Here is an 18,538-nt window from a genome sequence, read left to right on the forward strand (position 1 = left end):
AATGTTCCCTGATTACACCCATAGCACTTGGCAGTCTCCTTGATTCTCGTCTTTGTTGCATACTCTCGTACCTTCTCGTCTTTGTTGCATACTTATAAATTGGTTGTTCTCTTTGGCTCTCAAGAAAAATCTTGCCAAAACATGTATTTGCTTTTTAGTTTGTGCTTTTACCAAGTCATCAAGCTATAAAGTTTAATTCTGCACACATAATGCGGGACTCTTGGGACGTTAGGTGGCAGCAAACTTACCAGTGCCCAATTTCATATAGAGCTGCTAAGCACACCAATTTGCTAAGCATGAAATTTCTGTCTTGGGTAAAACAGGATTACCAACCAAATTTCCACATGATTTCCAGAATAAGCAAACAACAGCTGAAAACCAGTAACAAGCAATATGCAACAAATGGAAATTTGGTTGGTAATCCTGTTTTTATCAAGGAAGAATTTCATGCTAAGCAAATTGTTGTGCTTAGCAGCTCTATGAAATTGGGCCCAGGTAAAATCCATTGTTCTTGGTAATGCACGCATGCTCAGAACTACGTAAATGGAAACTTACCTGGTAAGTCTGCTGCCACCTAGCGTTCCAAAGTTTACCATTGACAGGAGAACCCCTGTGAATTTCACAAGCACTTTAAACCAGTTTTTTTTAATACACCAACCCGCCGTTTGTGATATAAAACGGCATTATGAATTATTGCATAATAACATCCACACATCAGCGGCTACATCGAAACAATCCAACCACTCAGAGTCAGTATAGTTTACACAGTGAAGTATGGTTGAGAATTATACTTAGCGTATACGCTATATTTTCACACACACTACATTAAATTGTGTCTATAAAAATGGTAAACATTAATAAGATTATACTTTTTTTTTAAATTAAAATTGTGGCACATGTGTGTCTGGGCTTGGGGGCGACTCTATGTCTGAGAAAGACTCCCTTTGAATGTCAGGTTCCAGAAGTGCTAAGATGTTGGTGCTTTCTACTGGAGGGGGACCCGAGAGATCGGGTGGAGACGTAGGGGTACCAGTACGTCGTGTCTCGCTAGAGCTCGAGTGTCTGGAACCACTTGAGCCACGTGACCCATTTGAGTTCCTTCTACTGTCTTTAGATTTCTTACGGTCACCGGACAGTCCGGAGGAACCGGAGGCAGTCATAGAGTTGGAACCAGATTCACTTTGTTGGCTGGTTCTTGAAGAACCATCAGCATGTTCGCGCACTTTGACTGTTATAGATGACTTTTGGGGAGACCCAGTCGCCACTTCGTTCATTGAACTGACACGAGAGCTGTTGGAGCTGGTCACATGAGATGAATACGGAGACGAATCAGGCGAAAAGAACTTAATAATGTCTCCAATTTGCTCATCTAATCTGTTCATTTTCACGCTCAAACTTTCGATTTCATCTTTCAGTTCAATTTTGATTTCCATGAGACTTGTGAGGAGTTGCTGGTCCGTAGAAGAGGTACTCATTGAGCTCGTCCCTTCCTTACTGTCGTTCCGACCAATCTCATCCAGTTTCTGATCACTCTTCAGTATACCACTGTCCGTAGACTCCGTCTTACGGAGCTGGTTAGGCTTCTTAAAGGCTCCCCACTTAGACACCGGCTTGTTGTTCATCTCAACGGGTGGTTTCTTCACTGGTTTCTCCTCATTGTTGATTGCTGGTTTGGCAGTTCTGTCCGGAGCTTTAATAGCATTGTTGTTTTCAGGCACTCTTCTTAACATGGGGCCTTTCATACGAGCCAGCACAGACATCGCTCCTATGTCATGATTCTCCCCCTTCTCTACATCGTTAGCCATTCCAGGAGTTCGCTTCTCGGGAACATCGCTGAGTTTACGGAATTTATTCAGCATTTTTCTTACGGGATGATCCGCCGGGATGGGTGGTTCGTTCTTTCGCTTCTCTGCCTCGGCCTGCTCTCGCTTTACATCAGCCACTTTCCGGAACACCAACTGGTGGGGGAGATGAAATTATGGAAATTGAATTTAGAAATGTAATCAGATTCTTTGGATAACCTGAGGTGACAACTTGGTTGTGTTGAGCATTTTCTTGGATTTCATCTGAGTTTAGCTTCTGTATTCCCTAGAGTGGACTGATGTATTGTATTTTTTATTCAGATGTTTCATTTCGCCGGAAAACATGTAATAACTTACCACCCCAGCATTGTCAGTTACGTTTGTATTTTTATTTAAGTTGGAATGTGGTAATGGGTCGGAAGAATACAAGGTAGAGTTTCGCCATCTCATAATAAAATTGCTTTGGTTTTCGCTTACAATACAATTCAAACTAGTATGCGTATATTCGGGGCTATTTAAAAGAATTTCATTAGCAAGGGATAAGATGTTAAATTGTTAATTTCTACCGCATGGCTTTCCATAATTCATGGCTTATTATAAAATGGCATTGATTATAGGAGTTCTAAGTGACAATTACGTGTCAATTACAAACACGGTACTACAAACCAATTGCCAAACTTCCTTTCTATTATCATAATTAGTTTCAAAATAAAGAGTGTTCTGGCAAATAAGGATGGCACGTAATCAATGTGCTTATAGAATATACATCTTGTGTGGTGTTTTAAAAGACACTGGACACCTTTGGTAATTGTCAAAGACCAGTCTTCTCACTTGGTGTAACTACACTTAGCAGTTTCACTTTAACCTTTGTAAATACATTTCCTTCTGAAGCTTCTCATTATTTAGAATTCCCCTATGGGGTCCTTTTATTTTCGACTTTTTGTTTTGTCCTTGGTCTCCATAAGGTATCCTCTAAAATGAGCCCTTGGACTCTCAGAAATTCTGTAAATGATTTGTGTGTGTGTGGGGGGGGGGGGTGAGGGGGCTATTTGTATAAATTCAGGCACTCTCTGCCCCATATATGGTATGATGGTATAAAGATAATGTGAAGATGATAGTAACTCACTCGGTGTCTGAGGTTGTATGTAAGGACCATGTTTCTAGCGAATGAATTGGCGAAGGCGTGGTAGAAATTCAACACATCAAGCAGATCGTCCCGTCTAATGCTGTGTAGATCACAGTACGTCAGTGCTTTTACATTTGCCGCTGCGTGGCCGATCGTGGTGTCCTTCCAAAAGATGTCGCCATAAACATCACCAGCTCCTGGATATTATTGACACATTATCGATAGTTACAATATTTCATGTCATGACAAAATGCGGTTTAATTTCGTTCTAGTGGAAGGCCATGCCGAACTTTGGCTGAGGCTGTCATATCTCAGACATCTGCCTGAAAACTGTAAGACGCACTGATCTAGCCACAGCCGGCCAACGGTTCGGACTCGGCCTGTGCCTTATAGAGCTGCTTAGCAGAAACTAGCATTGGCTGCTTAACAAACATAAGCATAATACCATCCACAGATTGTGTGACAGTACTTTGGCTGTTAACCTTATTTTTGTAAAAATGGTTATTAGCAGTGGGCTTTTTTGTTAGTGATCACCATTTTGGCGGCCTGTCAATCTGACACAATAGGTGGTTAGAATGACGCAGAACCTCATATTAAAACCAGTTTCTGGTTCAGCCTAACCCAGACAGGGACAAGGCTGCTATAGGGACCCGGAATTCAGGATATTTCTGACACGGGAATCTTTCTTCCATAAGAGCAATACCAAACTGAGCATTATCAATTAAAAATTCAAACATTGCAGCCCAAGGGGATGATTTGAGTTTAACAGATTACACAACAAAATTTTACAAAATAGAAACATTAAAAAGGGAAGTGTTTACAAAATTTTTTTTATACAATTGTTTACAATTGATGTTTATGTACTTACCTAAAATGGCTACGACTTCATCATCCTGTATGATCTCCAACGATCCCGACACAACAAACCACAAAGAATTGACGCTCTCTCCAACATGGACCAAGAGATCACCAGGAGCACTATGGCTCATTGTAAAGTTAATGGCTAAGGCTCGTAAGCAACCTTCACTGGCTAACCGGAAGCCCGCATGATCACTGAAGACCTTCCGGTTCAAATGGACACATACATCTGCTTTCATGTCCTTTGGGCAGTAACTCAGGACCTTTAACAGAAAATCAAATGTGTGGGTGTAGTTTGAATTTGTTAACAATGGGACAAAGCTGTGCATTGAGAGAGTTGTGGCACAGCGGGACCAATTTTCTTCGGTCACCATGGTTGAGGACGCCATTTTCGGTCCACAGCCCAATTGGCAGGCTAGTCTGGCATCCTGTATTCGCCAATGCGTAGGGACCATAAATTGCTTCTATAATCGCAAGTCAATACATGGCTCTGCAGACAAAATAACATTATATCGATGACGTCACAGTGTTTTCATCATTTGGCAGATAAATACCAATGAAAACCTTTCTCTAGAAGCTCATTACAGCAGCTTTCGATAGTTTAAAGCACGTTGAGATATACATTTCACTTTAAAGATGTTATGATTTATGCCATAACATTTGAACATGAGAAACGTTACTACAGAAACGCTTCTCAGATTGTGTATTCCTTTAGGATTACTCTTCCTGTTTATTCGCTCCGGATTTTCGGCGAACCTAAATATTATTACCTTTTGAGATAAAAGTATTGTATGCATTATACATTACATTAAAACACTCGAACGGTTAACAACAAACAGAGGTATACTTTGCCTTTAAATGTTATGAAAGTGATGAATGTTCCCCTTACCTTTTCAGTATCAATGCCTTTGCTTATCGACCATGACGATACCACATAATCCATGACTCTTTCCGATAGTCCCTTATCCACTTGGTGCAGTTTCATGAACTCCTTGACGTTGTTGAGCATGTCATGGTATCGGGCAGTGTTCTGGGTAAACTGTTGGAATATTGTGGTGACGTTACCGAAGATAGTAGCGTACAGTAGGGCTGGTGGTGCAAAAGAAAACATTTAGAATCTCTTTATATAATAACGATAACAATAGACCTTTATCATGGTGCAGCCATGATCTTGAATGTTCTCTCATTGCTATCAATGTAACCAAACCGAGGCTGGTAGAACAAAATAGTCTGGTCCCTAATTGCAAAATGATTATTAACATTCATTAATGTTATTTGATACGAGGATCATGACCAAGATGGAGGCAGCTTGATAAAGGTCTATAGGGTTGTTAATTATTGTCTAGTGCACCTGGCTCACGCTCAGGTGTGGTCAGAGTGGGGGGTTCAGATCCAGTCTTGCAGTGACGTCAAAACTAGGATTTGTATGGGAGCTTTGAGGGGCTTATGATTTTCGGTCGGGGGGGGGCAAGGATTCTGAGCGGGACTCCTTCACCCCCCCCCCCCCCCCCCCCCCCACCACTTGTACACCTCTGGTATCGGAGCACTTTTGTCAACGAGCGAGTACAACCTAGTGCACTTATAAAGTAAGGGCAAAATGTCTTATGCAATATCATGTGTCGGTTCCTATCGATCCGTGTCGGTTCGTATCGGTCCATGTCGGTCCCTATATCGGTTCATATCGGCCCATACATCGGTTCGTATCGGTCCATTTCGGTTCATATCGGTTCATATCGGTTCATATCGGTTCATATCGGTTCCAATCGGTCCATGTCGGTTCATATCGGTCCTTGTCGGTTCATATCGGCCCATCCATGACGGTTCATTTTGGTCCACGTAGGTGTTGGTTATACCTTGTGTAATTTCTATCAATCATTGACTGTCTTGAAGATGACCTACTTACATCCAACGACCATCATGAGGATGGTGAAGAGTTTCTCTAATCCGGTGCTAGCCGAGATGTTTCCAAATCCCACACTGGTGAAGCTGCTCATCGTGTAATACAACGACGATATGTATAACACATCCGTGTCAGGTCCACCCATTAAAGCTCCGTCCTCGTTATAGTAGTACGGCTCTTTCACCTCTCGAGACAGCTTCCGTAACCAGCCAAATGTCTTATTAGCTTCTGCGTCTGCAACTCCGATTGAATACCATATACATGCAAACCAATGGGCGATTAAGACGAACGTTAGCATGAGTAGGATAAGGAACGCCACACCGTATTCGATGTAGTGATCCAACTTGCGGACAACTCGACCTAGTCGTAACAGACGAACCACTTTCAGGGCGCTGAAGATACTGCTGAAATTCTGCTGTAGAACATGAACAAGGGGGGAAACTGATTAAAGTTTTAAGAAATTCAATCATTTAGTGCGATGAGGTCAGAGTGTAGTATAAAACCATCACTCTTTTAAATAGACATTCTGGGTCAGAAATTACCCGGATTTTAGATCACAGGGAACTGAACCCCTTTCTGGGCTAGTATGACCTGGGTCCAATTTCTAAATTGGTTAACCGCAACCAAAGTTTGCTTACCAGAGTAATGCTACCAGCTTAGCTGTCACGTCACATCTACCAATTGTGACTGGTATTCTAATAATAATAAAGCAAAACTTTCTGTTTCAGCAGCTTTATGAAATTGGGCCCTGGATTATGTGTCAAACGTACACATAACCCCAGTCAAAATTCAGGCCCCAATCCAGATCAATTCTGACCCGGGTAGGTTTTAGAGTGACGTGTAAGTTGCCGAATTTTGATAGGACCATTCCTTCTCCGAAGTGATTGGGATGGTGCTTATTATTTGTCTAGCACTTAATTTATAAATGCAACAGGTCTGAAATGTTTTACGTTCAATTCAACACGTCAATAGCATTGTCTAAGATTTCAAGAAGTCATACGTACATCTTGTTGTTGAAACGCATTGATGACGTCATACGGTAGGCACGATAGTAAGTCAATAATAAACCAGGATTTGAGATAGTTCATTCGAATGACCTTGGGGTCAGATACAACCTCACCCCCAGGGCCCACGAAAGTGGTATGGAAATTGAGGATGACATCGATGAAGAACACGATGTCCACTATCCCATCGATAACCATGACGATATAGTCTTTGGTAGTACGGATCACGAAGGCCAAATTGAGCGGCACGGCTACAGCCGTGTAGAAGGTCAACAACAGAATGATCCAGTCCCACATTGTTTTGAAAGTACAATAATGAAGGACAATATGAGGCGGTGTCTTGGGGGCTTCTCTCTTGTACTGGGGTAGGACTTCGGCATCCAGACTCATCATCTGCGAAAAAGGTCAACAAAAGGTCAGATTAGGGTCAAGGGGTGAAACTATTTGACTCTGGTATCGCTAGGGTTAGATTAGGGTAAAGGGGTGAAACTTTTTGACTCTGGTCTCGCTAGGGTCATATAAGAGTCAATGAGTCAAACAAAATTACTCTGGTCTCGCTAGGGTCAAATTGGGTTAAATGGGTCAAAATGTTTGACTCTAGTCTCGCTATGGTCAGATTATGGTAATGAGTCAAAATGTTTGACTCAAACCTCACTAGGGTCAGATTGGGGTCAATGGGTCAATATGTTTGACTCTGGTCTAGCATTATAGTCAATAATGAGTCAAAACGACTGGTCTCGCTATGGTCAGATTAAGGTTAACGAGTCAAGCTTTTTGACTCTGGTCTCGATAGGGTCGATGGGTCGCTTATGACCTATGGTAATTCTTTAACGAACCGTTGTTGTATTAGCTCGACGTTTCAATCATGTGCCCTGTTCGTCTTCGAGACAAAAATGAGCAAGATAGTCTACAAGGGTCTTCTTCTGATTACGTTTTTCATGAGAAAGTACCTGCTAATAGGGATTTATATGCTATTTGTAAGTGCCACATTAATGTTTGCAAATTCCATGGCGAGACAACACTCATTTAAATGTCACTTTGAATCTGGAAAGGCAGTTAGTTACTAATGGAAAGGGTCCTTGACCATAAAACCCCATCTCGTTCTGCAGTTCGCTTTTGGGTAATGCAAAGGCTGCTGTTTGTTTTTATGCTTCTATATTTCCTCTATTTGTAATTCATTGTATCATATTTTTTTAAGAAAGGGGTAATTTTTCGATCAAATGATAAAAGACTTCAGCTGAAGCCTTTTAATATGCATCGAAAAGCATACAAAGCAACAAGGGTATTTTTTTTCACAACGTCGATGACCAAAATTGAGCCCAAATTTTCAAAGGTTTGTTATTGTATGCATGAGTTGGGATACACCAGGTGAGAATACCAAAGTGCCTTTAATAGTGAAGTTCAATCGGGAACTAATCAGGATTCTATTGGTGTTGTCAGTGAATCGTAATACCTCCATTGCTCCTGTTATGGTGATAGAGATTGGGTCCCATAGGAGATTCAATCTTGACACCATGGAACAGTTCTATCTGAATCTGCTGAGTGTTACTTTACGTTCGGATAAAATAGAATCTGCTTAGTGTAACCAGATTACTAAGCGATAACAAAATTCAGTTTAGCAGTAACGTTATTGCGTTATTCTACGTACACACAATACAGTCTAGTTTTAAATTGATTTGAGTTTGAAACATTAATTTTATGGTTGAACTACCAAAATAGGCAGTGGATTGGTTTGTCTGAGATCTGGCTACCGACTCATTAAAGAGACTATCCATCCCCGGTACACATCATAAGCCCCTTTATACATGAGAGAAATTTAGCAAGGATCCATTGCTAAATTGTAGCATGTAGCAATGATGGACAAGATTTGGCAAGGGACCCTGGACACTCCAAAAAATATTGTCCTTTCACACGAGGTGCATTTTGTAAAATCTTACAACCATGCTACAATTTAGCAAGGGACCCTTGCTAAATTGCTCTCGTGTGAAAGGGGCCAAAGTTTACAAATTTTACAAAATGTACCTCCTCTTGCAAAAGGGTAATAACTAACAACATGTATAATACGAAGACAAATGTTTTTATACAATAAAATAAATCCATTCAAATTTAGATCCATGTGTACTTACATGTGCAATTTGTGATATTTGATTTTGCGTGCTCTGTTCTGATTTGATATTTGGAAGATGTTGAGCCACTTGGACGAGGACCGATTTACTTCTAGTGACGGTCCGAGCGAGCCGGGCGAATCTTCCCATTCCTGCCATTTAATCAAATCACAAATCAAAGTCAGTTAAACGAGTTCCTGTTTGACAAGGCCTTGCTTTAATTTGGTTATCCAGGTAGAAGATTTCCATTCAGATAAAAGATGGACGCTTGTCTGAACCAGTACATCGTGGATATCAAAATAATTCAGGGTTTATTTGGCAATTTACTTCATGTTACTGTAAATGTCATCTTCTACACACTGTTTTTGTTCAAGACATTGTGTAGCATACAAAAGGGATTTGTTTTCGAAAATCAAGAAAATATACTTTTCATGTGATTACTTAATCAAAATTTAAAAACAACTTTAAAACAATGACTCAATTTATATACAAATGTCCACATGCTATCTTTTGTGGAAAGGCGTCGTTTACCAAACACAACTACAATCATTTCATATAACAAATAACTGAGTTATTTTTTCGTGCGTCTACACAACACACGGGACCAAAGGCTTAACGTCCCATCCGAAGGACGAAATGCATTGTACTGTTCTAGTTTTTGAAATATCATGATGACCACATCTTGCATCTTGTGTATTATCTTAACCTACCTTTCGCCGTTTCATCCTCAATGGGCTGTTTCAGCGAAGTGATATCTTTGAACGTACACAGAAAGAGTACAACTTGGCCTTTCTCATTCTTAATGGCAGCGACTTGAAGTAGAGACCACATCGGTGTCCCTGTAAATAAACACAAAGAAAATGTACTTGTTTATTTTATTGAGATTTCATGTGATTAATTTGAGTGCAGTTCTGCGTGGACATGGACCACTAAGAATAATATGCAATATGAATAAACAATCTGAGAAACTTAATATTCTTTATACCCGATGTAAATTTAACATCTCTTGTTCCAGTACCCGCTGCCAAAACATAGGATTCGAACTGCCTCTAGCTACCTCTAGAATTGCAAGGGTCGTGGGTTCGAATCCTATCCGAGTAGCATGCCTGTGGTATTTTTTTCACAGGACTCGGGAAAGTACTGAGTACACAGTGCTAGCCCACACTGTCACTGTCAGTAACGCCTCTCAGATTCCATTTTGGGAGGATAAAGGGTACTATCTTTTACATAAGTGCAGGATACTTCTCAAAATGCATTACACAATCCAAAGCTGCTGTTCTTCTTACCAAGTAAGTTTTGATTGTCATTAATTTTCAGGGTCGACCAAACGTATCCGACCATTTAATAAGTATTTTCAACCAGAGTAGGTGTGATTTGACCTTCAAAGGGTTTAATTAGTATGACTTAGCGGACTCCCTCCGTTAAGCATGTACCACTAAGTCCCTCAGCTAACACCTGACCATCCCGTAATAGCCTTTAACACCATCACTACGGCACTTAGGTGTCACCCATGGGGAACGAGGTGGTACCATTAGATTACACCCTGTTGACCACTCAAGTGGTACCCTGGGGACGGTACCGATCAACACTCGTTTAATAACAAGAAGCGAATTGCGTGTAATAGTGCAACCAGAATAAAATATTGCAGGATTATTTTGAAGATAGACAGCAAGGGAATTATTCTTTTAGATGATTATTCTCACACGTTGTGTTCCATGGGGATACTTGTTGTAACACAAAATACACTGTCATCAGATTTACATTAAACTTACACAATTTGAGGAAAATGATAGTAGAAAGCTTTCCCTAAAAGATTACTCGTTGAGATGTTGTAATTATTGAGAAATGAGTAAAAACAATGTCACCAAAAAAAATCCGTCTCAGTTTTTGCATGTAAAACGTACCAACCAATTATGGTACTAATACCATAACTGGTTAATAATTTCCGTCTCTCCAAATCCTTGAGAATTAAAAAACACATTTTAATTTTATTTTAACTTTCTGGTTTATTTATGGGTCTTCAAATATCGTTTAGAGCTCAAAGAGCGGTGGAAATGAATATTATCTGATAACTTGTCCCCTCTTTATTTGCTATGTGAGTAATCAGTAAAAGTAATATTGGCTTGCTGATCTTCGTTTCATTCAGAATAAATGACGTTGCAGTTCTTTTTATTGGCATAGTTGTCAGAGTCTGTTTTTGCACATACGGTAATGGCACTTATTCGAAGATGATTTAGGGCCATATATTGACTAAGGTTGATTTAGGAGCAATTAAGCTCCTAAATCAACCTTAGTCAATATATCTTCATTTTGCAAAATACAAAAGGTGACAAACAGGACAACAAAGAACCTCATACTTTCGGATTTAAATGAAACAAATAGGGTTCTTAAAACCCCACTATATTGACTGTTTGTGTTATGTTATGGGACTACTTTTCGTATGATGGCGTAGTAATATTATGAATACTAATTAAGTACGGGGTATAGTACTTATACCAGGGCGCGGCCTATGATCGCCAGTAGCCGTTAGCCTGGTCTGGGAGGTTGGAGTCTCCGTCTTTAATTTACCTAAGTTTCGTAAGTTAAGTTATTAAATAAAGCTATTGTGTTCTCTAATAAGAAGTCTCACTAGCCTGTTTTATTTGAAGTTGTGTACTAGTATCCCGGTAGGCTGACAAAGCCATAATAGTTATCTCTAAATCTTTAAACGGACAATTTGAGATATAGCTAGCACTGCACGATGTTTCACGACATAAGTGGGTTAAACGACGAAATAAGGATGGGCTGTCAGATAGCGAGGCGTGCACTGTTTGGTAAATTTGCAATTTACAGTAATGTAAAACACGACTCTCCAGGTAACTTTTGGTTTGTTAATTTTTAGCGGGAACACGAATGGTTCCATTGGCGACAGAACCCGTAACTATGCAATAGTGACGTGGTTAACGGTATCAACCAATCAGATTTGTCTGTCTATTAACGCGAAGAGGTACAGACTAGCAACGTTCCGGATATTCGTTTAGGTTCATGAACAATTACAAATAGGAAACGCAAACATGACCATGTTGTTAGCCAGCGGACGAGATATTGCAAAGATCTAATTTCATTCTGGGTAGTTGAGTTTGGAAATTAAACCCATGTTCGTTATGGAACATGACGTGGTTCGTTGATTTAATTGCTTTCCATGCCCACTAATTATGGACATGAAGTTCAGAACGAAATAAGGATGTCTTATTTTCCCCCAAACCTAACAAGATATACGAAGAAATCCAATGAAATCTTATATGGTTTTAGGACATGTTTAACACATTTGTAGACGTGTGTTGAATACAGCTCGAAGTTAATTTTCAGTGGGGCCAGGGTGGGCCTGATTGCTCAGAACCCTTGTCCCTCCCTCCTTGGCCCCTCCCTCTTTACCCCCACCTCTGCCCTGCCCCTACAAAATGAGATCTGAAAAGGCACAGAACAGGGTTCGATACATTTAATATCCCACAATTAGGCCTACATAACATCCCCACCCAAAATATTCTGGTCTTTACACTGACCATCAATTCTATTTCCTCAATATTTACTACTATTGATTCACATTGTTTGTAAATTAAAAACTTTGAGTGGCGTTAATTTTCCAGTTTAGATATGTTAAGGTTTCTTGTAAAGGCTATGCCTCTCAAGGTTCGGTTTGGATAGAAAGCTGAGGCCATCTTCCCTTATTTTATTATAAATAAATAAATAAATGAAGATTACTGGTCACGCCACTGCTCAATCTCATTCTTCCCTGAGACTTTTCAGGTTAAAGCAAAATATTGACAAAGAAATCCACGCCATTGTGATCTGAGGGGAAAGGAATAGTAGATATAAGTGACCTTTAAGTCACTTACGGATGTGCATTCCTGGAATAAATGAAAACATAGACCTTACAAGTCATATTGAATTAAAAGGCTGGTAAACACGTCATATGTTGATTCGGTTGCTTAGAAACCGATGTATGATATGGATCTAAACAATTAGAATCCACATTTTTCATTTTGTTGCAGGATGTTCATTGTCTGGCGTGTTTGTTTTTCGTTATCAGGAATCATTTATTTTCCTTTAACATTCCTTGTTAGAAAATTTGGTTGACATTCACTCATTTATTTTCCGAATCAACATAGCAACAGCGGTTGCTTGGGTGGAGCGTTTAGGGCTCATAATTTGTGGGGTCGAGGTGGATACGTTTTCGTATGTTTACATGTGCACAAAATAACAAACCTGCAACAATTCTAACTCCATTGGTCTTCGAAGTTGCGAGATAATAATGGAAGAATAAAACACCCTTGTCACACGAAGTTGTGTGGTTTCAGATGCTTGATGTCAAGACCTCACGCGTGAGGTCCCGAAATTAGTTAAGATATTTTCACTGAGAAATTACTTCTTTCTCAAAAACTACGTTACTTCTGAGGGAGCCGTTTCGCACAATGTTTTATAATATCAACAGCTCTCCACTGATCGTTACCAAGTATTTTTGTATACTAACAATTATTTTGAGTAGTTACCGAAAGTGTCCAGTGCCCTTAACCGTTTGAATCCCTACGATACGAAAAGTCAGCTTTATTTCGATCCACACTTGTCAATCTACTTGATTGATTGTCCCCAAAATCATCTCTTATTGCAACTATTGACCAGCTTTTAGCTGGTAACTTATTTCTATCTTCTTGATATCATGTAAAAGCAGTCTTAACATGACTTGACTAGCTTGATCAATATTCAGTTTGACGCCTAAGTTCAGGAGTTGCTGGCCTGCGGGCTAACAATGCGCTCATCTGCGAAGGGCCGTGGGGACATTCAGGGTAGGATTACGGCAAGAAGCAACACAACCCGCTATATCACTATACCCTCTCACTAACTGTCCGGCTAGTTAGGTCCCAAGGGACCTTAAAGCATTGATTCTATAATAAGCCTTCTTGCAATCAGACATACAGACCTGGCACCCTCGCCGCATAGAGAGTTTTTTTTTAGCTTGGCAAAGAAATAATTATGGTAAACGGAAACTGTGAAGTATAATATTATTGAAGAAGTGCCGCAAGTGTGTCAACTGATACGGGTCCTACGTCACAAGACGGATTTGCAAAGTCATGCTAGGGGTTCTCGCGTTAGTGACCATAATGCCTATATCTCCTTTGGTTAATAGAACGTCACAAAGTTTGATGTTGTAGCGGTAAAAGATGCTGTAATTGTTAGAGTATACACCATTGGTGTGTTTTAACGAAAGATATCAAGTTTATCGGGTACCTTTTCAAAATGTCCATAGATTCACATTAAACTTACAGGGTTTGAAGATAATGATAGTGGAAAGCTTCCCTTCAAATTTTACTTACTGAGTTGCTGTAGTTTTCGAGAAATGAGTAAAACAATGTCATGAAAATACGTTTGTAAATGATTAAAATAATTTTCGTCTCATGAGACGAAAATTATTTTCATGACATTGTTTTACTCATTTACCCAAAACTACAGCACCTCAGCACGTAGTATTTTCAGGGAAGCTTTCTACTATCATTATCTTCAAACTGTGTACGGGAATAGTGTAAATCTGTGGACATTGTGTTTTTTGTCCTACAAAAGTTACATAGACCCTTTAACGTGGGCAGGGGGGTATCCCCCAAATGTTCAAGTACCTCAACTCACTATTTTCCTCTTGTACAGATGTGCCCCCTAAAAAATCATCTCAGAATTTCTGAGATGTCAAGCACATTAAACCCTTTTCACACTAGGGTATCTAAGCAAGGGTCTCTTGCTAAGATTGTAGCATGGTTGTAAAATTTTACAAAATGTACCTCATGTGAAAGGAAAAAAAGTACTTTCGACTGTCCAAGTGCTCTTGCAAAATCTTGTCAAACATTGATACATTTTACCGTCCTAGTTGATTTTACAACCAGGCTAAAATTAAGCAAGGGACACAGTTAAATTGCTATCGTGTGATTAGCGCATAAGAAGACACAATGAAGAGGGGGTCGAACCCGCCCCATATATCAAGCACCAAATGCAGATAAAACAGATCTCAAATGGATCTGTAACTAGTGCTTTAAAATATTGGGAAAATGTCAATGCTCCAACACACTGAAATTCATATTGAAGAAATGTATTATGAATAATATAATCATTTACGGTGAACCATGTATAGGCAGCCCCCATGAATAACATAATCGTAAACCACATTCAAATTAAATTCATCTTTGAATGAAAGTAATCAAGGTTTGTTCCATCGGGGTAAACTTTTCTTGAATCAAATTTTTTCGACTGCATCATTCATGTTTGGTTTGACCTGTTTTATTTTAAATCAATGTTCGCGCCATTGTACTTTTATAATTTCCATGAATAAAGATTATTCCCCAATGAAACATGACATCTGACGATGTTAATTTGTCCTTCAAATGGCATCTATCAACATAAAACAAATTAAAGTAACCCCCGCAGCCTGGAAATCATTCCATTATTTCTACTTAACCATCAAGGCTATTTTCACTACAGTTCCAATTGGTATTGCAATATCTAATAAAAATGGAATCAAATACTGCATAGGTTTTTTAATAAGTTTAGCCTACGGTAAATTGCAAACTGCTCGTTAAAAATGTATGATGTTTTACAATAGACTCGGTACGGGGACGAGGGCTTGAATAGATCACCATTAAACATTCCAATTCGTTAGGAACACAATGTCTCTTGCTTTGTATTGTAAATTGTCACCAGATAAAATACTCAATGGATTTATTTATGATAGATTCTTTTGATCAGTTGTTAAAAAGCCGCACGAGGTGTAAATCCAGGGTAGATTGGTGCCTCGGTGTTGATGGTGAAAGACAAAGCGCTTGTTGTCGGTGCACCTGGCGAGCTAACCGCCAACACCCACCGCTCATTTCCGTTGTGAATGCCAAGCCTTTTATGTTCGCGGTCTTGTCTGCTAGGCAATAGTAACAACAACCAATATTATTAAATCGAGATTAGTACAAACTGTGATTGAATAACGTGTTCGTTTCTTTATGTGGGTCATTTTGAGACTGGTTCGTTTATATTGATGTGGCTGTCAGACATTTACACCACGCGTCATTTTCAGGCATGTGAGACTTCCTCTTTTCAGCCGATTTCCTCTTTTGGGGTTTTAATTTTCCTCTTTTTTCCCCTTCAATTTCTGTGTACAATAGTATAGGAATATTATCTTTTCCTCTCTTTTTTCTTGCCCGGTTTTCTTTTTTCCTCTTTTTTTCATGGATAGTTACACCATGCGGCATTTTGTTTAAAGATGTCAGAAATTGAGAATGAAGACAGAGGTTCTGAGTAAATAAATTATTGTTAGTACTTTGAAGCAAATCAATTTAAACAGTTTTAGTCTTCATAGTCAACAATTTAAACTATCTTTAAAAAAATTGGTAACAGATAGTCTTATTATCATTCCAGCATAGCATTTTATTTTTAACAGATTGTGTTGTCATTTAAGCCTTCTAGACAGACTCTGCTAGGGTCAAAAAGTCAGGCCTTTAGCTATTTGTTTGCCAAGAGAAATAAACTCAATTCCAATCAATAATGTTAACAGGAAAGATGTTCCATTGTCAATCCACTGATAGATTTCGGCATTCATAGTGTTATAATTCGCACAGCACGTAGTCTGTGTTAAGGTCAAGGTCTGTTGTTGTACGGATTGAAAATTAAATTTCATAAACTAAAACGTGGCTGTTACAATGAAACTGAGTTGTCCGTGGCGTATTTCACATAACTATGACATGCCGAAAAAAGGCTCATCGATTGTTTTTGTGTTTAAAGAATGTTTCCATCAAAAAATATAACTCTATGTTTTCAGCCATCTTCGTCTTCAATTGTCCTTTATTTGGGCCTTTTGAATCTCTTGCTGTTTGCTCTGGGTTGTTGTCTCTTTTCATAAACTAAAACATGGCCTTTACAATGAAATTGAATGTCCGTGGCGCATTTCCGAGCACATAACTATCGACATGCCGAAAAAGGGCTCATCGATTAGGATTGTGTTCAAAGAATTGTCCACAAAAAAATATACTTTCTGTGTCGTCAGCCATAGTCGCCATCAATTGTCCTTTATTTGGGCCTTTTGTGAATCTCTTGCTGTTTGCTCTTGGTTGTTGTCTTTTTCATAAACTAAAACATGGCCTTTACAATGAAATGGAATGTCCGTGGCGCATTTCCAAGCACAAACTATCGACATGCCGAAAAAAGGCTCATCGAGCGTTTTGTGTTCAAAGAAACTTTTCCCCGAATTGTTTTTTGTTGTGTCTTTAGCATTTGTTGTCCTTAGTTGTCCTTTATTTTGTGTAACTTGAATCCTCCAAAAACAGACAGGGCCATGTCTGTTTGCTTACTCTCTTCAACCTCGTGCTCACCGAAACAGATTCAAAATGTATTATGGCCGTTCCTATGTCGATAGATGTTTACTTACCGAGTCGATTATTTATTTATTTTCACTTTCAAGTTTTCCACGAGGGAAACTGACTGGGAAAGTGTTTATATGACTTAGGATTGAACAAGGGAACATTGGCAAGAGCGATGGTCAACTAATGACCATAGTTTAACGTGCCGACAACTCAGCTATCTACTGGCCTGTCGGCGGTCTCCCTTTTTTGTAAATATCTTTTTAAGGAAAACAATCTGATATTGTACGCCACAGTTTGCATTTGCTTCTTTTCTGAGGGGAAAGGGCACCAAATGGGGAACTTTCGGGATGCTGGTTGGCATGCTCAGAACTACGCAAGTTGGGGCTTAATGGAAATTTACCTAACGTTCCAAAGTCTCCCATTACAATGGGTGCGTTCGTATAGCTTCCCTTTCTTGGTCTACCCCACGGTAGTCATTCTCGGGTGATCCCCTGACAAGAGCTAAACGAACGACCACTCACCGCTTTCTTAGTGACGTCGTTTACCTGGGGCCAGCCCCCAGTGACCCACTCCACAAGCAGGGCACTGGGGCTGACCTGGGTGAGCCCCTGGAATGACGTCAAAAGCTATTCGACCGGGGCAGACTGGGGATGACCCAGGGAAGCTAAACGAACGCACCCACTAATTGAGGAAACAACTGGATGTTTGGTTAGTTTGTTTTGAGTGCTTACTGTTTCTCTTGTAGATAACCAGCTCCGCTTGCAACGGTGTCTGGTCCTCAAACGCCTTCTCCACTTTCTTAATGGTGTCCTTATCAGTCAGGTCCCCGTACATGAAATTACATGTGCTACTTTTCTGCATGACGTCAGCTCTAGTACGTCCAGTCATCTTGCAGAAACCGTCGTTGCTATAGACGATTGGGTACCCGACCACTCTGGCGTTAGCCAGAATGAAGTTGCTATCTGTAAATTGGAGACAATTTGAGAATAGGTTTTAGAATTAAAGAAATTACGTTGAGTCATTGTTTTGCCAAACACTGGCCACCATTTTGAATTACACGTCTCAAGTAGCTGGGTTGATGCAGATTTGACCCTAAAATACTTTTATAAACTACATATTATTGCAATAAGATTTGTTGAGTAATTTTAGGTAGCAACCATGGATGTATCAGCGATTTGTCGAGTCTTTGTTGTCGAGGGTGATGTCGGGTCTCTTCCAATTACGGAACCATGTCTGTTAATGGAACCATGGCTAAAAGTGAACTCAATTACTGTAGCTTTGAAGTTTAAGGAATTTATAATTATCCAGAAACACCAGGGTTAACCCCCCAACTCCACAAGCGACCCTAATCATCACTTTAGCTGTATACCAATCCAA

General features: G+C 39.7%; 1 protein-coding gene across 1 annotated transcript; it reads right to left on the reverse strand.

The window, feature by feature from the left end:
• Positions 1 to 521: 521 nt before the first annotated feature.
• On the reverse strand, positions 522 to 18,326 carry LOC117299227 (potassium voltage-gated channel subfamily H member 5-like). Its single transcript, XM_033782697.1, has 10 exons — positions 18,319 to 18,326; positions 17,893 to 18,123; positions 9,506 to 9,634; positions 8,817 to 8,947; positions 6,691 to 7,083; positions 5,690 to 6,101; positions 4,676 to 4,875; positions 3,797 to 4,049; positions 2,929 to 3,125; positions 522 to 1,958 (listed from the first exon to the last, which is right to left on the reverse strand). Exons 2-10 carry the CDS (start codon positions 18,047 to 18,049, stop codon positions 882 to 884), a joined length of 2,949 nt encoding a protein of 982 aa, XP_033638588.1. The 5' UTR covers positions 18,050 to 18,123; positions 18,319 to 18,326; the 3' UTR covers positions 522 to 881.
• Between the last annotated feature and the right edge of the window lie 212 nt (positions 18,327 to 18,538).

Source organism: Asterias rubens, chromosome 1, assembly GCF_902459465.1.
Source record: "Asterias rubens chromosome 1, eAstRub1.3, whole genome shotgun sequence".
NCBI lineage: Eukaryota > Metazoa > Echinodermata > Asteroidea > Forcipulatida > Asteriidae > Asterias > Asterias rubens.